The sequence below is a fragment of the Eschrichtius robustus genome, chromosome 8, assembly GCF_028021215.1.
Source record: "Eschrichtius robustus isolate mEscRob2 chromosome 8, mEscRob2.pri, whole genome shotgun sequence".
Lineage (NCBI taxonomy): Eukaryota > Metazoa > Chordata > Mammalia > Artiodactyla > Eschrichtiidae > Eschrichtius > Eschrichtius robustus.
The window spans coordinates 114,768,150-114,792,597 of record NC_090831.1 but is presented as its reverse complement, the minus strand read 5'-3'; the positions used below and the strand labels follow the sequence as shown (position 1 = coordinate 114,792,597).

Sequence of the window (24,448 nt, the reverse complement as noted above, 5' to 3'; positions counted from 1 at the left end):
AACTCTTTCTCATTTGTACTAAGATAATGGCCAGCCCAGCATTCTGGACTTCATCAAGCTTCTTATCAGATATGAGTGTAACTTACATTTCTATTATGATTGTCAGTCTGATAAAATCAAAGCTTGATACTTTCTGATTTCCACAGGACTCTGTCATTGTCTGGTATTTCCTGAAGCCCAAAGCTCTGCTTTTGTAATGTGTTTGATGGTCGTGTGTAAGGGAAACAGGAGAATTTTCAGGTAAAAGTGGCTCTGTGATTAGGTGCTAGGTGAAGCGGCCAAGGAACCTCATCAATTCTCCAGCAGAAAGCTGCAGGCTCAGTCCCTGCTGCCTTTGTGTTTGGATTTAAAATGATTCCCAAGGTATGTATGAGCATTGCTCTCTGTTCACAGCGCCCCCCCCCCTTCTCTATAACATGGTGATTTCTCACAATGCATTATCTGTTTTCTTTTGACAGAACATTTTTTTGTGTTATAACTTAGATTTTGCTATTGCTCCATTTTTTCTGATTTTTTTTTTTTAGTAATGTCTGCTTTTCTGTCATCTGTATCATCTCTTTATCTATTTTAGTTCAGCTGCTATCTTTTGTTGTATTATTTCTCTTATGAAAGTCAATTCTGGTTCGAACTGATGAGAATAAACAGAATAAACTGTGTATATTTTATTCAAAAATCGTACGCTTTATGAAGTAACTCAACGGAGGTGGGGTTGTGTGAGAATTTCACATGAGCCTTTCCTATCTTACTCTTCTATTGTTTGTAATATTGGGTTAGTTTGTTTGCAGTACTAGGTTACTTTTTTTTAATCCTATGTTTTTATTTGTGTATCTTGAAATTACTAAATGTCTTCCTTGGTGGGGAGAGGGGGTACTGGTTTTAAGGCTGGTGAATTAAAACCTGTTTGACCTTAGAGAGAGTTATCCAGGGACAATATTAAAATAAACTCAGCATTGAAAATTTTGCTTTTGGGTTTTCATTCACTTGGAGGTCTCGTCTCATTCAGAGTGGAGGCAAGATTATCCTAAGGAGTGCCTCCACAGTGTTTTCTAAGAGCTATTCAGTATTTTTTAGTTTCCTTTGTAGATGCAAATTATCAGTTCAAACGATCTAAGCAAAGAAAAAAGACCTTTCCAAATCTCATCTGAGAAGAAAATCTCCTCGGGAGTGAAGTCCCAGTTCAGAGAACAAAGGAAGAATAGACCAGAGGTTTATTTACCTTTCACTGCTTCAGGGATTCAGAGACCAGCAAGCATACAGATGCAAAAGGAAGCTTAGGGCTAGACATTCTTTTTTCTACTCTTTCTTTCTTCTTCTTTTGTGAGATGCAATAGACAGACTTGCCCAGAGGCAAGGGAGCTAAGGAGTTTATAAACCTGGGTGGGGGAGGGGTGGGGGGGGTGAGCAATGCCATGGTAGTATTATAAAGCTTTTGTTACTGATTAAGGTCAAGGGAATGGTGAAATACAGACTCCAGAGAAGAGTCCTATGGGACTGCAATCTAAGAGTGCTGGGTTTGGGAAGATGAATAGTAACTTTCCCTCTTGGGAGGATTAACAGGATGGAGAGGTCTTCCCCTTAGGAGATTCTGATAAGCCAAACTTGGAATGGGATCCTTCCCCAGTATCCCATCTCCTCTTGAGAATCATGGACTCCATTGAGAGGAGAGTATTATTCATAACAACTAAGGTTAAGACAAAAGAGGACTTGGGCTTCTATGGTGACTTCCAAGCCTAAACCAAATGTCATTCTTAAATGCAGGTGATGAGTCTTATTTTTGTAATCACAAATACTAGTGGTGTTCTCACCGCAAAGCCCATTGACAATTCCCAGGGAATAAAAATAGAATCTGGGCAATAAAACAGAAAAAATAAAACATTTTTTCCTTTGTGCTTAGTCTAGTTTCACTTGGGTACCACGTGCAGAGGCCTTGCATCTGGCACTTCAGACCAGAGTTCCTTGTGTGAAATGGCTGTGCCTGATACCTCAGCTTAGTAGGCTGTGTGCAGAAGTGCTGGGCACAACACTGCAATTCAAGATGGTGGCAGCATACTGTGTGTAGAAATGCTGCACCCAGCACTTTGATCTGGATCGCTGTGAGCAGTACAGCTGTGCCTGACCCTCAAGAAGTTCAATTCCCTCCCTGCTGACAAGAACCCTATAAGGCAGCCCTGCCAATGGCCTTTAAGGGAGAGCATGGACTCTAGAGTGCACGCTCATACCTCTTCATTCCTTGATCAAAGAATAAAGTTTTCCTTTGCTTCTGAATGAAACTCAGCCTCATTCTACTGGTGCGAGTGAACCCTTTTGGGGGGACCAACTCGGGAGGGTTGGCAACAAATTTTTGGTGACCCAGATGGGACTGATTGTGGCCCTCCCACCTGGACCCACCCACCAGGCTCTGGACTTGCTAAGACACTCTAGGAACTAGAGAGGCTAAGCTGCTCTATCCTTGGGTCAGTGCCATCTAACCTCCCGCGGGGTATTTTGACTGAGGAGGGATTAACCGTCTGTAGCATGGGCCATTACAAATTCAAGGGGGCGTCTCCAAGTAATATCAGCATCCATGCCACTTGGACATCTCCTATTTGGGTCTTCTGAGGAATCCATTAACGGTTTGGTATTGGTTCCAAATTTCCTGAACTGGAAGTCTTATTTGAGCCAAATCTTGTGGCATTTGCACGCCAACAAATCACTCCAACTTCCCTCTCAGTAGTTGGAAACAAATCTAAAACAGAACATCTAAGGTATGGGGAACCAAATGTCCTCCATACTTATGCCCATTAGGGTGAATCCTGAAGAATTGTAAGTTTTTCAGGTATCATCCCGTGACCAGAAAACAGTTAATCTTCCTATGTAATACAGCCTGGTCCCAATATTAGCTGGGAGATGGGGAAAGTTGGCATGTCAGTGAGTCTCTAAATTACAATACCATTTTACAATTGGACCTTCTACGCCAGAAACAAAAGAAATGGAAAGAAATTCTCTATGTCCAGTTTTTCATGGGCTTTTTCAGAACAAAGGCCTTCAAAAAGGTTGTGGGCTCTCTCCACTGAGGTAATACCAGTCCTTGACCCTTCCGCTGAGGACCTTCTTGATCTCCTCCCTAACCCTCCTCCTACTGCTCCCTCCCTACCCCCTTCCTTCGTATAACCTGATTTGGGCCACAGACCCAAGGAGTCCCCTGCATACTAGCCTCCTGCCCTGGAATGTGGTCCAGCAAATAAACGGAGTGGGACTAATTACCAGCTAGGGTCCAACAACCCACAAGGAAAAGTACTCCCTTGGAGGCTGGTCCCCAGTGGAGAAGGAGGGCTCATCCAGGTATACAACAATTTACCACCTCTGATCTGTATAACTGGAAAGGTCATAGCAAGGGGTTGAGGTAAGATCCAGAGAGGTTCCTGAATCTGATTAGGGGAATCTTTCAGACCCATGCCCCTCCTTGGGCTGACATTCAGAGCCTCCTTAATGTACTCCTAATGGGGAAGAAAAGGTCACAGTCTTTTCGAAAACCTGAGAGGAAGCATACAAAGAGAACAGAAACAATGCAGGTCATGCCATTTTCAGACCTGGCAATCAAGCGGTCCTAGATAACAAACCCAACCGGGACTGAGACAATGGTGAAGCGGGTAAAAGACAGGCTGACACATTATAAAAATATGACCTAAAGGGAATCCAGGCAGCAGGAAAGAAACCTGTCAATTGGACTAACATAAAGGAAATCAGGGATTTCCCTGGTGGTCCAGTGGTTGGGACTCCATGTTTCCAATGCGGGGGCTATGGGTTCGATCCCTGGTTGGGCAACTGGGATCCCACATGCTGTGTGGCACAGCCAAAAGATTAAAAAAATAAATAAATAAATAAAGGAGATCAACCAGGAGCCAACAGAAAACACTTCGGCATTCCTAGAGCGCCTCAAGGAATGTCTCTGAATTTATAGTACCACTGACCCCGAGTCATTGGAAGGGAATACAAGCCTGAGGTCATATTTTATTTCCCAAAGTGCCCTCGCCATTACGCATAAACTTCAGAATCTGGAAATAGAACCAGATACCCCTATTTCTCGCCTGGTGGAGATTGCCTACTGCATGTTTAAAAACAGATATATAGAGGAGGAAAAGTCAGAGGATAAAAACACCCAGAGGCAGGCCCACCTACTGGCTGTTGCCCTCCAGTGTCAACCGGTCAGCACAGGAATCTGGACTAACTGCCCACAGAGACGTTTGACTCTGGTGAGTGACCACTGGCCCCCACTGAGGGACAGCAAACCAAGGAAACTGGGACCCAATCAGTGTGCCATATGTAAACAAGAGGGACAATGGAAAAGAGAATGCCCTCACTGCCCCCAAAGGGGGACAGAAGTGGCAGATCCTGCCCACTGCCCTGAAGGCAGATGGTCCAAATAGAAGAAGAACGCCAGGGCCAGGGGGCTCCTAAGCTGGCACTCCAATTGACCCCCAAGGAGTCCTGGCTGACACTGGACATAGAGAAAAAAACCTGTTGAATTCTTAGTTGACATCGGTGTCACTTACTTGGTTTTGAACACCAGATCAGGCAAACACAGTCACGAGAGTTGTAAAATTATGGGGTTATCAGGGAAGGCCCAAGAATGGGCATTCATAGAGCCATTAGAATGCTCACCCATTCTTTCCTGTATGTTTCCAAATGCCCTATATCTCCGCTAGGAAGGGATATCTTACATAAATTGGGAATTACTATCCACCTAATGGGAGACAAAATGGACATTGGCATCCCCTAGACAAGGGGCACAAGATGATAATGGCTGAGGACAAACCTCCCTGGATAGAGCAAGTTGACCTCCCTGGAAGAAATCCTGAGGTCTGGGCCCAGGGATGGGTGGGACGAGCTAAAGGAGCCAGTCCTGTGATAGTCCATCTAAAACCCAGACATACATGGCCCAATAGCAAATGGTACCCTCTCTGTCGGGAGGCCTTGTTGTGATATACTGCATTGCCCCTGTTATACAGGGCCTAGTTGACCAGGGCCTTATTAGGCCATGCCAATCCACCTGTAATACCCCCAATTCTCCCCGTAAAGAAACCCAGTGGGGAACACTGGATGGTACAGGACCTCAGGGCAGTCAGTGAAGCCACAGAGAACATACATCCAGTCGCCCCTATTCCCTACACCCTGCTGACCACTCTACAATCCACCAGGACCTGGTATTCTGTATTAGATTTAAAATATGCCTTCTTCTGTATTTTAATCACCCCAAAGTCACATGAAATTTTTGCTTTTGAGTGGCAGGAGCCAAACACACAACAAAAACAACAATACTGCCGTACGGTCCCGCCCTAAGGGTTCAAAAATTCCCCCATCATCTTTGGGGAAACTTTAGCTAAAGACCTTAAAGATCTATCAATATATCTGGGGGAGGGTTCCCTCGTATATAAGAAGACATTCTGATCACCAACCTTACTAAGGAGGCCTCTGACAAAAATACTGTAACCACCCGGAACCACCTAGCTGATAAAGGATATAAGGTGTCCAAGAAAAAGACTCAAATATCACAAACTAAGGTTACCTACCTAGGCTTCATCCTCACAGAAGGTCAGACAAGCCTACAGGAAAGGAATGAAGCCATTTGCAGTCTTGCCCCTCTTAAAACTAGAAGACAGCTTAAGGGCTTTCTGGGGATGGCTGGGTTTTGCCACATCTGGATACCTAATGGTCTAACAGCTAGGCCTTTATATGAAAAATTGAAAGAAAAGGATCTTCATCCTTCCAGAATGTGAAGGGGCCTTTCAAGAATGGAGAAAGCAGGGACTTCCCTGGCGGTCCAGTGGTTAAGACTCCGCACTTGCAATGCGGGGGGCACGGGTTCGATCTCTGGTCAGGGGACTAAGATCCTGCATGCCACACGGTACGGCCAAAAAAAAAGAACTGAGAACGCAAACAACAAGGTCCTATAGCACAGGGAACTATATTCAATATCCTGTGATAAACCATGATGGAAAAGAATATATATATAAAAAAAGAATGTATATATGTATATAACAGAGTCACTTGGTTGTACAGCAGAGATTGGTACAACATTGTACATCAACCATACTTCAATTAAAAAAAAAAAAAAAAGAATTGGGAAAGCAATTACTTCAGGTCCCTGCTCTGGCCCTCCCAGATTTAGTTAAACCCTTTGACCTTTACATTCATGAGAGAAGGGGAATTGCCCTTGGGGTATCAGATCAAAAACTGGGACCCCTTACTTGGGTGGTTGCTTATTTCTCTAAACAATGAGATAAAACCACTAAGGGATGGGCTCCTTGCCTATGGGCAGTAGCAGCTACTTCAATCCTGCTAACAGAGGCTGAAAAGTTAATGTTTGGTCAGCCAATCACTATTTGGACCCTACACCAGGTTCAGGCTTTAGTAAGTTCTAAGGGAACAGAATAGCTATCCCCCAGAAGTTCGATTCAACTTCAGGCTATGCTTTTAGACAACTGTCATTACCATAAAAACCTGTCACACCCTAAATCCTGCCACCCTGCTACCCACAGGAATGCGGACGCTGGAGCATGATTGTATAGAGCATGATATATTCCAGTTGTCCTGACCTAGGATGTGAGCTTCTCCCAAACGCCAAAGAGGAATGGTTCACAGATGGGAGCAATTTTATGAGAGAGAAAAAAAGGATGGCAGGATATGCAGTGACGTCTCAGACCCGAGTCAGTGAGGCACGAAGCCTACCCCCAGGGACTTCAGCCCAAAAGGCCGAGCTGATGGCCCTCACCTGAGCCTTAGAGCTCAGGACAGGGAAGATCTTAGATGTTTACACAGACTGCTGGCATGCGTATGCCACCCTACATGCACACGGGGCTATTTGGAAGAAAAGAGGTATGCTTACTGCAGAGAAGAAGCAGGTGAAACATGGCTTAAACATATTGAGACTCCTAGAAGCAGTGCAACTTCTGAAAAAAGTGGTGGTGATTCACTGGAGGGGTCATCAAAAAGGGAAAACAGAGGTAATAAAGGGAAACAGCAAAGCAGATGCAACTGCCAAAAGAGCAGTCCTAGAACGAGTAACTTGGCAATTACTCCTCATACCTAAAAGGCCAGATCTATCCAATTACTCCCCAGTCTATACAAAGGAAGAATTAGACAAAGCCCAGAAATGGGGCTTCAACAGAGATCTAGGAGGCCAGGGGTGGCTAGTTAACGAACACGGGCAATACTTCTTTCCCCAAACTGTAGCTTGTCAAGCCATCAGGGAGGCTCATCAAGAAACTCATTACAGAAGGGAAGCCCTATATATGTAATTGGTTAATTGAGGTCATGGTAACTCCTGGCATGAAAAGTATAATCAGTTGGATAGTTGAGACCTGCCCCGTCTACACAGGAACACCCCCAACACCAGAGCCCTCAGAGGTCCCCAGATAAGGCCCATTTAGACCATAGGGACAGATCCTGGGGAAGACCGACTGATTGATTTCACTGTCCTGCTGAGAGTACTAGGCAATTTCAGGTATCTCTTGGTGCTAGTGGACACGTTTTCAGGGTAAGTAGAGGCGTTCCCCACTAGAACTGAAATGGCAGCTGAACTGCCTAACATATTACTAAAAGAGATAATACCCAAGATCCCGACTAAGTGATAATGGTCCAGCATTCGTGTCACAAATGGCAAAAGGGACAAGTGCCCCGGGCATGAAACGTACCTTGCACTCAGCCTGGAGACCCCAATCATTGAGAAAAGTAGAGATCCAATCAGACCTTAAAACGAACCTTAGCCAAGCTATGCCAGAAGACTCAAGAAAATTGGATTAAATTACTCCCAACTGCCCTGCTATGCATGTCGTTTGCTCCAAGATATAAGTTAAATTTAAGTGTATTTGAACTTACGTATGGTAGACCCATTTTCGAAGCCTGAGAGAAGCGACACCTTAGCCCCCTTGAAATGGAACAACTCAAGTACACCCTCCAGGTAGGAGAAACCATGAAAGCCCTCACAGAATATGGTAACCAGGTGCTATCTGCACCCACTGACCCAGCCCTCCACCCCTTCTGGCCTGGAGACTGGGTGTATCTAAAAACCTGGAAAATTAGCAACCCACGAGACCAGCTTACTCCTGAGTGGAACAAAGCCCACTTGGTGATCCTAACCACCCATTCTGCCCTGAAGTTGCAGGGGATCACGCCATGGGTACATCATAGTCAAGTGAAGAGGGCCCCCGAGCCCCAACCTCTGATAACCTGGGGCAGCGGACCCCCTTGATTACTTGTGTGAACCTCTCTCTGATCTGAAGCTTCTCTTCCGAAAACCAACAAAAGTGTGCCCCCAAAGAGCAGACTACTAATTGCAGGAATCACTGCTCTCATAGGGGTTGTAGTGACCTTGGCCAGGGGAATCTTATATAACTCTGTCACCATAAAAAAGGTAACAGCCATTGTGGTGTTGGTGACCAATGAGACCCACCTCAACTTCAAGCTATGACAAAAGTCCATTGGCTCACTGGCTGGTATAGTCCTGGGTAACCGAATTGCCCTAGATGATCTGTTAGCTGCCTGGAGAGGGGTCTGTGTGCTGGAAAATACACGGTGCTGTTTTTGCATTGATGAAAGTGGCCTGATTGGAGAAAGCACAGACAGACCACCGGGAAAAGCCACTTGGCTGGCAGAAACCAGGCCGCCTAATCTGGCCAAACATATGTGGAGGGGGTAACACAGACCCTCCGGAGCGTCACTGGGTTTGTACCTTTCCTGGGCCCCTTCATGACCATTATTCTCTTGCTAATATTTGGGCCTGCATCTTAAGTTGTCTGGTGTCCTTTGTCTCCGAAAGGTTAGAATCTATAAAACTCCAAGTGGTGGTCACTCGGGGATGTGAAGAGTCACAGCTGAGGCCTGGTGACAACCAAACAGATCTAAGGGCTGCTGGGGACAACTTCCACTCCTCTACCCGGGGTTATAACAACCGATGCCCAAACTTAGCAGGAAGCAGTTACAGAAGACGGACCCGTCGCCCCTCAGTGCCCCTCAAGATCGAGGAGCAGCACAGAAGACAGGAGGGATTTGTCACCAGCAAAGCCCATTAACAATTCCTGGGGAGTAAGAATAGAATCTGGGTAATAAAGTCTAACCTTTTTTTTTTTCCCCTCTGTGTTTCGTCTGGTTTCACTAGCTCATTGGGTGCCAGGGGCAGATGCTTCTCATCTGGTGCTCTAGACCAGACCTCCTCCTGTGAAATGGCTGCGCAGGCACCTCAGCCGGGCGGGTCGCGGGCAGAAGCCCTGAGAACGACACTCAGTGCAAGATGGCGGCAGCGGGCTGTGCGCAGAGACGCTACGCCCAGCACTGCGATCCGGAACGTGAGCCTCGAACCTGAGCCAGCCTCGCGAGAGCTCCGCCCCCTTTCCCGGCTAACGAGATCTCTATAAAGCAGCCCGATCCGCAACCCGTCCGGAGCGTGCGTGCTCTAGAGTGTGAGCTTGTACCTCTCCATTCTTTGATCAAAGAATAAAACTTTCTTTTGCTTCTGAACCAAACTCAGCCTCGTTCTATTGGCTGGAAGGACACCAGGCCAGAGGACCGTTGTTGGCGACTGCCCTGGAAGGGTAGGTGACTTTGCCTTGTCAGACTAGGAGATGTGAATATCCCCAAGAAATAGTGAGCAATACGTGTCTGTGATTACATGATCCTTACATTGAATTTAAATTGTTTCAGCATAGACAGTGTGGTATGATATGTTCAATTTAGTTTTATTATCTTCTTAGGAACGGTTACTCGACATATGAAGAACCCTAATTGGGAAAACACACGCTGCGGGGTGGTAGGTTAAATTTGAAATTCTCAATTCAGAAGCCACATTCCAGAGGGGTTTGGTTACAGGCTCCAGCCATCTTTATCGTATATCTATCCCAGGGGCTTTGTTAATTAGCATACTGAGGTTAGAAATAATTTCTCATTGGTGAAATGAGTTTCAGATGAGTTTCAATTACGTGGATTGGCTAAACATGTTTTAGGCATACCCTTGCCTTTGCATAAACAACATTAAAAAAATCTAGCCAGCCTAACAGTTTATACGCTTTGGATTATCTCTCCACATCTGGGATGCTAAAGTGTGTTTTGGGCTGTAATGGGAGGATTCTTTCACCTCTGATTTGAGAGCTCAGTCCTGCCACAAAGCTGGAACCTTGTTCTCCTTGCCTCTAGTGCCTGTAGGATGCTGGGCACCTAAAAGGCCCAAGTGCTGAGACTTCATCAATCTCAGTAAGCAGGTCATGTGATTGGTTGGGACCTGATTGCTAAATATTTATACATGTGGCAGAATGTGGTCCGAGACTTGTTTTCATCATAACACACCATCTGGAAGTGAGGTCCCTGTAGTTGTCACCTGCCTCTAATTATTGAAAGGCATGGGTATCTATCAAAAGGCAAGTAATAGGGGCTTCCCTAGTGGTGCAGTGGTTAAGAATCCACCTGCCAGCGCAGGAGACACGGGTTTGAGCCCTGGCCCGGGAAGATCTCACATGCCATGGAGCAACTAAGCCCGTGCACCACAACTACTGAGCCTGCGCTCTAGAGCTCGTGAGCCACAACTGCTGAGCCGACGCACCAAAACTACTGAAGCCCATGCACCTAGAGCCTGTGCTCCGCAACAAGAGAAGCCACTGCAATGAGAAGCCCGCGCACTGCAACGAAGAGTAGCCTCCACTCGCCGCAACTAGAGAAAGCCCGCGCACAGCAACAAAGACCCAACGCAGCCAAAAATAAAAATAAAAAATAAATATACAAAAAAAAAAAAAAGGCAAGTAATAACCATGCATGACCAAACTGACTGAGGTACACTTGAAACAGCACTGCAGCCCCTTTCTTGTATCCTTCATGGTCTTCAGCCACAAATGCATGCAAGTGACAAGATGAATATCTGTAATATTTACATTTCTTTTAAAAATCATTTCTTCTTTCTCAGATTACTCCTTCATAGCACCAAATAGAACTTAAATATATGTATCTGATTCAGGGAGTCTGGCAGAACTAGGAGAGAAAGAACAAATCTAGAGAAGGTCTAATAAAATATAGTGTAGAGGAGGAAAAAAATTTCCCTTCTACCCTTCTAGCTTCTGTGACTGGTATAAGAATTAAATTGACATAAAACAGCTTAACAGGATGGAAAAACGTAACTGCATATATACGCACGGAAGCCCCACAAAAATATGAGATTTCAAATGTTGCCGGAGGATTGAGACTTATATAGCATCCTGAGCTAAGGAAAGGGACTGGGGTGTGGCGCTTCTAAGTGGGGGAGGCAATTCATAGGACGGTGACAGGGGGAAATGTGTGGTGAATAAAGTTTGCCCTTTTATGCAAATAAGAATCTCAGGTGAAAAAATGTTATCTCTGATAGTAGCTCTCTTCCTGGTACAGATATTCTTTCTAATGGAAGTTTCCTTTATTAATGTAGATTTTTCCCACAAATGGGGAAATTTATACTTTCTTTTAGGCAGTTAAGAGTTTTTCCCGAATCTGCTGGCTCTTGATTGCCTAGCTCAAAGTAATCTACATGCCAAAGTGGCATAATTTGGGGTGGAAAATTCTGAACCCCTTCAAGAATAATAATAGCTTTTTCCTTATTGCAAAATTAACTCTACCTCTCAGTACATAAAAAAATACATTCTATATATATTAAAGAAATAGACATAGACACTTTTAAAAATCATAGAAGAAACTGATAATATTTTAATTCTGGGAAGCCTACCCAGAATCAAAAAAAGATAAGATTGAGAGACTTCATTAGATAAAAGCAAAACACTGAGGTAAGACAAAAGATATCAGAAAAAATGGTAAAAGGCAACAATCCAGCAGAAAATATTTGCAATGTGTAAAAAAATCAAAATAATTACTTGCAATTGCACTAATTAAGTGATGACAGAGATGATGGTTCTTAATCACTTGGAGGGTGTGTCTATCTGTCATCGATCTCAATATCATAATTTTTCCTCACTTAATGACATAATTTGAATGCATTTCCATATTATTAAGTGTGCTTCTAGACAAAATTGTTAACAGCCCCACAGAATTCCACTGTGCTGAGTATGGTGTACAAGTTGCAGTTACTGCAGTGGCACTGTTCTGGAGGAAAGTGAGCTGGTCACTTGCCCAGAGACCTTCCGCCATCCTTCCCCCAGTCAGTGACACAGGCTCCTGCAAATAAACACTGGAGAAATATTTATGAAGTGGTGCCAAACTATTAGCCTGCATGGATGGTGTACCCCTACTGCTATTGGTTCAGTTTTATCGGAGTCTTTTTTCTTCTTATTAAGTAGAAGATGGAAAAACATGCAATAGTATGAAACCAGTAAATGCGTGAAAATCCCTATGACTAATTTCTCAAATTACAAGCAACTTTCTCAATAAATACATATATCATCTTTCTTATCAATATTTTCATAAAATAACAGGAAACAGAGTTTGACATATAATACATGTATTAACTCCCCTCTTCTGATACCCTTAAATAATACTTTAATTCATAGAGAATACTAGATAAAAATTGTTTTGAGTATTTTTTATTTATAAATTTTGAAAAATTTTGTCTATTAGCGCAAATATATTAAAATTTATTTAACAATTAAAATGAATTAAAATAATTTTGGGGGGACGTTCATGATTTCAAATAATTTTTCAAATAAAATGTAAAAGTTTTACATTTGTAACATGTTAAGTGAAAAACAATGAGATTGCTTTAATGAAATTAAAATGCGTTCTAAAATACATTTTAATGTTCTTATGTTTATGACATAGTAGTAAATTCTCTTGATTAAAAAGTAGAAAATGCGTAAGTGTGGAAAAAAGAAAAAAATCCAGTCTCAAAACTGTTAATATTTATTGTATTTCTTTTCAGTCATTTTCTTAGCAGAGGTTCCTCTCTTCCACCCTTCATGATTATTTTTACATTACATATACAGTGTAAATTCTTCATTTTTCATGTGACATAAAATAATGTATTTTTAACAGGATTTTAATTCTATAAGAAGGATCTTTCATCCAAAGAATGCACACTTAAGATATGGCCCCTCTATCTAACAGCCAGAAACAACACCAGGCTGCAATAGACGTGTTTATAAATGAGTCCCTGTTCAGTACAGAACCTTTTAGGAATTTAGAGAAGACATTTGGATAACATAACTCCTTTCGGCTCTGTTCCCAATGGCAAAGAGAATGGCTTTTGGCAGCCTGGCTTGTGATATACTGCCAATCACCAGAGGCAACGCCTGATGATTAACCTAGAAAATCTCATTACTTTTGACTGATAGAAAAGGAAAGGGATAGTCTCCAATTTATAAATATTTGGTTCATTATTGCATGACAGACACAAAACACATTTTGTGGGAAGATATTATTTATGTAAAATACATCCTTCCAGTAGGTTGGCAAACAGACATCTTCAGTCTATAGATCAGTGATAGTTACAGCAGACATCTTTTGTCCAGGCAGCTCTCAGGGTCATTGTACCTACAACGGATTCAAGCATTGAGCTGGGCATTTTTGTTTTAACCTCAGTCCAGAGAGGAGTCACTCACTCCATCATGCATTTCCCTTCAGTGAAGTCTAGCCTCCCTAGAGAAAGCCTGCTGTGGAAGGCATGGCCTTCTCAAATATCAGTGCATAGTCTGGTTTATGCAGACACAATGAATAATGCACAGAAAATAAAATTAATGCAACTGACCCGAGGTATTTATCTATCTCTGGCACTGGAATTCCCTTCCCAGAAGTAGAAACCCTGACTCTGTGAAGAACGAAAAGCACATAGTACAACAATTTCAAAGCAAAACCCCCAGTGTGCACAAAACACTGCTTTGGATAAAAGATGGCAGCTGCCCAGAGCTGGAATGGTAGCTGGTTGCCATGGTTACCAAGGCTCTGATTCAGCCACCATATGCCACCTGGTGTTCTCAGCCTGAAAGAGCAGGTCTGTGGTGTCCTAGATTGGAGATGGAGCTATGGCCACAGTTCTTCAGAGAAATAGTACTAGCTTTGGATGTGAAGCAATATTTGCACTATTTTATCCATTGATAGATTTGGAGTCTACAGCCTTATCACTTGAGGCAGGGGTTCAGTTGGGGAGAGGAAACAAAAACAGCCCCTCCTCCTTTTTAAATAATTCTTTTACTGTCATGGAAACACTGCTATATGGACATTCATTCTCAAAGATCTTTGTCCTCTCTTCAGGGCAAATTTGCTCCCCAAATATGCTAGGTCATACAATATTGCAATAGCAACAAACTCAAACAATAATTGCAGAACACTAGATTATACCAATTCTAAGGCATCCAGAATCTTTATTACCTTATTTCCTTCTAAAAGTGCTAATGGCAAATAATAGCTGTATGACTTTATTTTAATGTTGAGTTGTGTCCAAATTTTATTTATATATATAAATTATTAATATATATTACAAATTATAATAATTTTTATCCTGTTCCATAATAGAATATAGAGGTTCTTAGTACTTGTCTTGGGCTTCCTTGAGAATGTTCATAGTCACTGGGTAGTTGTCCTTATGCAGTAATAAATAAATATACAACATACTATATAATGATAATGGCATATAAAAATTTCAGCCTTTACTATAAATTTTAGGGACTTCATGTTTGATTTTTGTATATTTATGATAAAGACACCAACTAGGTTTAGCAATTGCCAGTGATTTAACTTTGAAATCAACATTTCGTGTTGTACTACTTTCTAATTTCAAGAGCTATTTAAAAAGTGATTACTGACTTCACATTAATGATTTGAGCATTCAAAATTGTATATGTTATTTTGCTGTCATTTTTACCAGAGCTGAGGAAACAATTATCAATATAGTAAATAAGGTGGGTAAAAAAAATAAGAAAAAAATAGTAATTGTTACTCTTTTCAACTATTCCTATATTGTGTCAGGATTTTTAATACTATGCAATTAAAAAAAGGAAATTTGATCTAGAGATTGCTATAACAATATCTTAAAATTTGGGGGTTTATCAAAACATCCTCATTATTCTAATTAATTGACTTTATAATAATATTACAAATTTGAATTTATAAATGCATTATGTCAATTAAAAATAGCTCTTATTTCTCTTATATATTGGGGTCCCAAATTCAATTTTTTTTTCCCCAAATGGGTTCTGCTGCTAAAAACAAGTCTGAAAATCACTACATTTGATAATGTCAGGGCCCTAGTTAAATACCCTTTTGGAGAGGATTGACCCAATCTCAGTAGACAAATCAGTTGAGGGAATTTCAGGGAATTTGGCTTCCCTTCTGATCCAGGTAGAAGTGCCAGTAGTTTTAATCATCCCCCAAAGAAACTCCATTAACAGCCGTTCCCCATTTCCCCAAATCTCCCAAACCTAGGTAACCACTAATCTGCTTTCTGTCTTTATGGATTTGCCTATTCTGGACATTTTATATAAACGGAATCATATAATATATGACATTGAAAACAGAACGGACAAAATGTTGGTATCTGATCCAAAGTTAGAAAAGAAATATTACAATTCTCCAAAATACAGAAAAGATATTTGCTCTGTATCATAAGTTAGGTGAGAAAAGGCAAAAACTGTTCAAACTACTCTTGATCGAGTTTCTTTTACAAAGAAATAAAACACTTGAATTCTCAATGTTTCTAAAATTTTAAATTGTGGCATAGTGAATAAATATTAGTTCTATTTTTTTCAATTTTACTCTACATTTATAATTAAGGATAAGAGAATTTTCAATGTTTTGACAAAAATTTTAAACATCACAGGCAATTTTAATTTTTCCTGTTGATTATTAAGATTGCATAGTTTTAGCTTGCATGGACTTTTTTTAATAGTCCTACATGCAAAGGGAGGATTGCCTGTAGTTGATGCACTGTTGCTTATTGGTATAAATTTATGTACATTTATTATTTAAAATAATTTAATATTATTAATGCTTTTCTACATTAAACTTCAAGCTTCTGTGTTGTGCCTGGCCCACAGAAGTTGCTTAATTTTATACATAATTAAATATTTTCTTTTTCTTGAATACCTCATTTCATTATGTTTATATTTGTTTATATTTACTTCTGGATACAGCCTTTACCTTATATATTGGTAAAATAAATGCTTTAAAATTTTCCAGTTTTTAAACAGTATTGTAAACGTTCTGATCACCAGTGTGTGTGTGTGTGTGTGTGTAAAATAAAAGAGAAATGGTTTTAATCTAAAATTTCTTTTTTTCCGCCTGCTCACTCTGAAAGGAAAGCAATTACCAATCACCTACTTTCTAAAAACTGAAACTTCAACATATAAAACATACTATGATATATAAGAAGATTATTTAGAATGATCTGTAGATACAAAGTAAATAGTAAAAAATCAACAGCTTTTCTTTATAATAGCATTCCAGTTAGAAATGGAAATTTTAAAAAATTTATAGTAACAACAAATTATAAATTACCAAGTATAAGTTAAACAAGAAAGGTGGAACACTTACCTCAGGAAAACTATACAATTTTACTGAAGGACATAAAACAAAAGCTGGAATACAAAGACATACCATGTTCCTGGGTGGGAAGATATAATATAAAGCTGTCAGTATTTCTCAGAATAACACGTAAATTGTATGTGATTCCAAACAAAATCCCAATAGAGCATTTGGGGGGGATCTATTTTTGATCTGAAGGGAAAAAATGTGACACTTACCAAGAAATTATTGAAAAATAATAATAGGGAACACCTAACATATACTAAATATACTAAAATATAAAGCAACAGTAGTTAGTAGTTTGAGTAGAATAAACAAATAGATCAGAGGAATAAAAAAGAACCCAGAAATAGACTTGTGTACATATGGGAGTTAAGTGTATAATAAATGGAGCATTTAAAATCAGTGAGGAAAGGATGGCTCCTTGAATATATTGCATTGGGACAACTAGATTTCCATTAAAAATATGGTTATGACTATTCTGCATAGCAAATGCAAAAGTATTTTCAGATGAATTAAAGATCTAAATGCAAACACACAAAGCAACTAGAAATGATTAGAAAAATAGAGGTGATTTATATAATTTTAGGGTAGGGTAAAAAAGTCAGAATGTCTAAAGGAAAATACTGACAGATTCAACTATATGACATTTTATTTTATATATGTTTTTCTTAGTCAGACTTTATGTACAGGGGGTTGAGTTAATCACAAGCCTCGTTTTATGGCACATTAATATTAGGGAGTGTGAGGTGCCTCTTTTGTTTTTATATATGTACATATGTATTTGTGTATTGTTATTTATCCCTTTTCATTTTCTCCTCTCTCTATATAAGTAACCATTCTAATATTTTAAATGCATATTCTGTTTGTATTGCTGTAACACAGATAACATTGCTTAGAATACATGCCTCTAATTATGTAAATTGTATCATTACAGATCTCATCTTGTTTCTTATTCTTTTATATTTTTCTCTCTCAGCACTATGTTTTAAAGATCCATATTGCTATGTTTACAGTTAGCCTGTTGCTTCTTCTGGCTGCATTAGTACTCTGTGCATTTACCGTATTTTTCTCATTCTCTCCCCTGCCATGGGCATCCAGATTGCTTCTGACATCCAACTACAACAAACAATGCTTCCATGAATATCCTTGTGCATGAAACCTTATGGACATGGGTGGGGATTTCTTTGGGATAAATACTCAGATGTGGAATAGCTGAATCATAGGGCATTACAGACTTAATTTGGCCAACTGCCAGATTGCTCTCCAAAATGGCTGTACTGGTAGAATACACTTCCATCAGCAGTTCATTAAGGCCAATATCCCCCAATTTTCCTAACAAGTATAAAATGATCTCATTAATTTGTTTACAAAGATATATTTAAAATGAGTGTCCTATAGACAGCATATATAGTTGGGTCTTACACTTTTATCTAGTCTGACAATATCTGCCTTTTATTTTGAATTCTCAAACAAATTACATTAGATATAATTATGAATTTGATTAGGTTTGCATCTACCATCTTGCTATATGCTTTCTATTTGCTCCATCTGTTCTTTGATCCCTTTTTCTTTTTCTGCCTTTTGAATTTACTGAATATTTTTTATTACATTTATCTCTACTATTGACTTATTAGCTCTACACCTTTCTTTTTTAACGGTTGCTCTAGAGTTTTCCTCATGCATGTTTAACATAAAACAGGCTATTGTCAAAAAACTTCATAGTCAATATAAAAGCCTTATTATAATATACTTTCATTTCCCCACTGGGTAGCTAGTTGGCAGCTAGTATGGGGTCGGTCTGGATATTCTGTCCTTAAGAAGGCCAACTATGGGTATCTAAGAACTTCATTGGTTTATGGATTCTCCAGAAGAATTTGGGAGTTTAGTCATGGAGTACACACAATAGCTGTCTCTGTGTAATGTCTGCCTGGGTCCTTTGGTTAGCACCACCCTTTGGCTGCACCACTTTCCTCACAGGAATTTCTCAGCTTCCCCCTTTTGGTCAAATGAGCTCCAAGTGAAACAGCTTTGTCCATAAGGGGTTAGGCTCTTCTTGACACAGTCTTATCAGTTGAGTGTCAGCTTGGGATAATGGGATGGCTGCATAGCAACATTTTCACACCTGGCTATTTTCACACCTGGTGGAGGAGGGCACAAAGGGATGAGGACAGCCACAGATATTAACAGAAAATTGGGAATGTAAAGCCTAGCAAGAAAAGTAGCTTCACTAAATTTAAATAAGCTGTTTTTGGTGTGCCTGTCTTGATGGAGTATTTTAACTGTTATTTGGTTTATCATCAAAACTAAATTATGGATCACACATTGTAGTTTTTGAGACTTCTCACCGGAGTAGAATCCTCATAGAAATCAGTGAAATCAGGACTTCCCTCATGGCACAATGGTTAAGAATCCTCCTGCCAATGCAGGAGACATGGGTTCGAGCGCTGGTCCAGGAAGATCCCACATACCACGGAGCAACTGAGCCCGTGCGCCACAACTCCTGAGCCTGCGCTCTAGAGCCTGCGAGCCACAACTACTGAAGCCTGCGCAGCTAGAGCCTATGCTCTGCAACAAGAGAAGCCACCGCGATGAGAAGCCCGTGCACCACAACGAAGAGTAGCCCCTGCTCGTCACAACTAGAGAAAGCCCCCATGCAGCAACGAAGACCCAACACAGCCAAATAAATAAATAAATAAAAATTAAAAAAAAAATCAGTGATATCCAGCGTCTTAGATCCTTTTTGATAAATTTTGATATCAGGCTTTGTTTTAAATACTTTGGAAGGTTGGACAACAAATTTAACAGTTGGAAATTGATAGTGTTGCCCACAGAAAAGATTAACATGAAAGGAGTAAGGAAATGGAGGTGAGATGATTATTAAACCTAAGCTCAAATGTAAATCCTATATCCTGATTACAAGTCTTGATTTGAAGGCCTTGGCGGGACATTGTCTGCACCCAATGTCATCTTGAGTCAGAGAATCTTAATTACAGAATTCACAGGAAGCTGTCTGCTTTGGTCGCGGTCTGTTTCTGGAGCCTTTTAGTGGGTTTCAGGGTCAGGTCTCTAGCAGGTTTGTATGGCCAGGTTGTAGAATCTTAAGTTCTTCTCTCTCCTTCTCCTTTTCCTTCCTGTGGTATAGTATATATAAAATGAATTTTATCGTTTTAACCACTTTTAAGTGTATAGTTCAGGGGCATTACTCACATTGTTGTGCAACCATCACCACTATCCATCTCCAGAGCTTTCATCTTCCCAAACTGAAACTCCATATCCATTAAACACTAACTCCTCATTCCGCCATCTCCCTCCCCACCCCCCTGCCCCATCATCCCCTGGCAACCACCATTTTACTTTCTGTTTCTGTGAGTTGACTATTCTAGGTACCTCCTCTAAGTGGAATCATTCAATATTTGTCTTTTGTGACTGGCTTATTTTACTGAGCATAATGTCCTCAAGGTTCATCCATGTGGTAGTACTTCTAAACTAGTTAGTCTGTAGAGGTGTATTATTGGTTTCCCTTTTGGATGTGTGGCTGGCAGCTGCTGGGTATATAACTAAGCACATAAATGAGATAAATAATAATAGTCAATGTGATCAGGATGCATCAAGGTAGAATCTGTCAGTAGAGAACTCAAGCCAAGTCTAAAGGTAATTTTAGTAACAATATAATATAGTGAGAGTTCATGGAGATTTTTTTTTAAATTTATTTATTTAATTTATTTTTGGCTGCCTTGGGTCTTTGTTGCTGTGTGCGGGCTTTCTCTAGTTGTGGCGAGTGGGGGCTACTCTTCGTTGCGGTGCTTGGGCTTCTCACTGCAGTGTCTTCTCTTGTTGCAGAGCATAGGCTCTAGGCGTGCAGGCTTCAGTAGTTGTGGTACGTGGGCTCAGTAGTTGTGGCTCGCAGGCTCTAGAGCGCAGGCTCAGGAGTTGTGGCGCACGGGCTTAGTTGCTCTGTGGCATGTGGGATCTTCCCAGACCAGGGATCGAAACTGTGTCTCCTGTATTGGCAGGCGGATTCTTAACCACTGCACCACCAGGGAAGTCCCCATGGAGATTTTGAGATAAGATCCCATTATCATTCGAGGGAGCGTAAGCCTCTTTGGAAGCTGGGCAGTATTCCCCGTGTCCTCAAGTCCATTCTCTAAGTCTGCATCTTTATTTGAGGAACTGTTCTGAAGAGGTAAAGAAGGAGGTCAGTATATACAAGATTTTAGTGAAGGGGGAGACGTGCAATCAAGCACACATTTTGCTAGAAGTTTACTGCTATTCATGAGGAGCAGATGTCTCCGTTAATGATTTTAGTGCTTTTCTGGATATGAGAAGATGTAAGAAATTAGGCTCATAAAATCTTCTTCTGAAAACATCTAACTATCTGAAGGCCTGTTCTGCCAGTTTTTCCCTGATCTCCGCCCTGAACCCCTTTCAGGGTGTGCTGAAGGACTGCAGTGGCTAGTGACCTAATCCCTGTAGAGGCAGATGGTGAGCAACAATTTTTCATCCATACTATCATCTTATCAAATTTTAAGTTGGCAAAAATATTCATGTATATTTTCATTTAAAGGCAAGTTCATCCTTTAATCTGCTGATTGCCATTCTATAGTTTTTGTAAAAATAAGAGAGAGGGTAAATTAATATGTTTAGTGATCAACGTTTTTTGTCTTTATCTTACCTAGAAATTTTCCAGGTACCCAAATATAACTCAGTGATTAACACAATTTAATATTAGTTTAAGTACTTAAAAATAAGGATTTGGATATTATAATTTATGCTGACACATTAGTCTGTATGATTTATAGCATTGTAAGAATCCCTCTTATAAAGAATTACCTATGATAATTCAATTTATTTTGACACATAATTTTAATATTTTATAATCTATTATGAATTGGCTTATTTGACCATTAAAATCAGTAGAGGAAATCTAGAAAACTCAAATTAATTAGCTTTTTTAATTAGAAAATAAACCCAAGAAGATATGCTAAATAGTTTTATACTGGTAAAATCAGAGGAAAGATAGCTATTTCTAAACCAAAAGATTAAACCAGTCTAATTTATCCAAGGTATCATCTTATTATATAAAACTTTTCCCTATATAACTATGTACCAGGTATTACATTTTTTAAGTTTTTTAGAAACAATTTTTGCTCTTGACATATTTCCAAGTAACCAAGTAACCAATTATCATAAGCTTCTCTTAAAACATTTTTTTCTGTTACTACCTTAGCAAGACATTTTTCCCCCTTAGAGACAGTACATATAAATCATAAAAAAGCAAAAAGAAACCCCCAAAACCTAGAAATCTTTGCATTTTTCTTCAGATTTATATTAATATTTGATATATTAATGTTGTTTCACTGGATAATTGGAATAAAAACTTGCTCCATTAAATTTTAATAACTCTTATAATCTGGTTTATTAATTCTTCCTGGAGGTAGATAAGATATATTTTCGGTCAAAAATTATAATATGGGAAATTTTACCAACTCTTGTGCAAGCTAGAGTTGCAATGGTGACAAAGCAGGAGACTCTAATGTGGAAATGGTGTCACTATTAGGAATATTGATCAGTTAAAGAAACAAAGACATAATTATGTACCAGCAGGACCCTTGAGGGAGAATCATTATTGGAATCTAAGTAGTTTTATAATTTTTTTCTGTAGTAGCATAATCTCGCTTCTTTTTTTTTTTCCAGTTTCTATGTCCCTATGATAATGGCAATCTCCTCCCTTTAGTCTCTGGAGTAGGGCAACACCAAAACAAAAGGGTCCAGATGATTGCAACACGAATGATGGTCCATCCTGTCGTTGAAGGGCCACTGCTATGTTGCTGCTTAGGTAGTTTATAGTCTGCAGCTGGACCCCAAGGGGTGAGTCAGAGGCCTCAGGCCTCATCAAAACCTAGCAGAAGATGAGAAACTGACTCACTGTGGCCTCCTCCTTGGCAGACAGGGAACTGAGTGAGAAATGGCCTGGTAGCGGCTCCTCACACGCCTCCAGCACACTCTTGTTTTCAGAGGATCCAGGATGTTCGGCCAAGACTCAGATCAGCTGCGGATCAAACTTTGCCTATGTGCCTCTGTGGATACGTGCAAGATCCTTAGGTATTAGCACAGAGCTGTTCTTTAACATTACTCAGTTAAAAACCTGTGTTTAGGGACTTATCCCAAAGGAAATACATGTGAGGCATTCCTGGCAGGCTCTACCACCTGGTCAAAATGCAGTTTCCAGTTTAAAAAGCCTGGGAATGGAGGTGGAAATTGATGGTGCTAATAGTCAGGTGCAGCTGTGACTGATGACACCTGTGTATATGAGCCGCCGTCCTTTTTGTGCCACACACCTTTGAAGAATGCTCCTGGAATTTTGAACATCAGCAGTGCATTTGGAGCCTCGTAGCTATATGGTTCTGCCTCCTAGACTACCAATTGCTCAAGGCCGTTTTAGGCAAAGCCCTGTTGCTGTCTTCTTTGGAGTTGGCTGGTGTAAACTGTGTTCTGCTCTTGTTCCTCAGTTTTCCATAGTTCACCTTAGAGTTTAACTTTTCTTTCAGAGGCTTCTTGCCCAGAAGGCAGGTGGAGTTGGCAAGAGGAGACAACTGGTCTTATGGTTTCCATGATGATTGCTCATGTCATTGGCTTCTTTGCCTCCCTTATTAAAAGGAAACCACGAGCTTCTACCTAACATAGTCTTATAGGTGAGGATGAATCTCTTCCTCTACCCATCTTAGGTTCTGCAGCTGGAGCCCTGTAGATTGGACTGACAGAAGACAGATTAACAAGAGAAAAACAAACAGAAGTTTACAAACATGTGTATTCATGCATGTTACACATGGGAGTTCCCAGAGATGAGTAACTCAAAGGCTTGGTTAGAACTAGGTCTTACATAACGTCTTAACAAAGGAGCAATACATTTTTTGAGAAGTGACAAGACAACAGAAAAGGACTTTGAGTCTAGGGGCAGCAAATTGTGGGAGGACAAATATATGGGAGACTAACAGAAGATAAGGTCTAGTTAGCAAAGTTTGTTATGTAAATTCCTCTGGTGCCATCTCCAGACTGATAAGGATCTAAAGTTGTCTCCAGCAGTTGAACTTTTGTCCTTCCTGGTAGAGAGGGAGGAGGGACACTTTGTAAGTTTATTTTCTCCTTTTAGGCAAATCGGGGGAGGACAGAGATTTCTTATATCTGTTTCTTCTCAATTGTCTTCAGCACAAAATAATTCTTACGCCAATGTGGAGTATTTTGAGGTGGTAAAATCTGTTCTTCTTCAGTTATAATACACTGGTTCTCATATGGCCAAGGGTAGCCTTTAATCCTCCCGCTATTGTCACTTCTTCTCCGCCTCCCCCACTCCGTAGCTTTATCCTGGAAGTAAATGCCAAAATCAGCTTTGCTCTTTTCTGTTTTTAATCCTACCTTTTGTGTGGTTTTTTGAAGTTTCCCAGGTTGTGATCTGTTTCTCCAGTCTCAATATTGTGTTACCTGCTCTCTTCTGGAACAGTATTCACTTTGATTAGAAAGAAATAGGTTTCAGCCTGAAGAACAAACATGGTGGGCTTCGCTGGTGGTGCAGTGGTTAAGAATCTGCCTGCCAATGCAGGGGACACGGGTTCAAGCCCTAGCCCGGGAAGATCCCACATGCCGCAGAGCAATTAAGCCGGTGTGCCACAACTACTGAGCCTGAGTTCTATAGCCCACAAGCCACAACTACTGAGCCCACGTGCCACAACTATTGAAGCCTGCGCGCCTAGAGCCCGTGCTCCGCAACAAGAGAAGCCACCACAATGAGAAGCCTGCGCACCGCAACGAAGAGTAGCCCCCGCTCATGGCAACTAGAGAAAGCCTGTGTGTAGCAACAAAGACCCAAGACAGCCATAAATAAATAAATAAATTAATTAATTTAAAAAAAAGAAATTTGGGACAAGAAGTAAAGTAGTTACCAGCTTAATCTAATCTTTCAGATTGCTTCTATTTTTCAATGGCGGTCTGTTAT

General features: G+C 40.6%; 1 protein-coding gene across 5 annotated transcripts in view; it reads right to left on the bottom strand.

The window, feature by feature from the left end:
* Positions 1-20,193: 20,193 nt before the first annotated feature.
* Positions 20,194-24,448, bottom strand: part of AKR1D1 (aldo-keto reductase family 1 member D1) — a 41,257-nt gene continuing 37,002 nt past the window's right edge. For 3 of the 5 annotated variants that reach the window (XR_011074723.1, XR_011074724.1, XR_011074725.1), the window contains 2 exons: positions 22,385-23,820; positions 20,194-20,633 (listed from right to left, as the gene is read on the bottom strand). Coding sequence is in view for 2 of the 5 variants with exons in the window: in XM_068549527.1 (XP_068405628.1) it covers positions 23,727-23,820 (94 nt within the window). In the remaining 3 variants the exon portion in view is untranslated. Of the gene's footprint in view, positions 20,634-21,875; positions 23,821-24,448 lie in introns of those variants that run through there. The other 2 variants (XM_068549529.1, XM_068549527.1) reach the window with 2 other exon arrangements.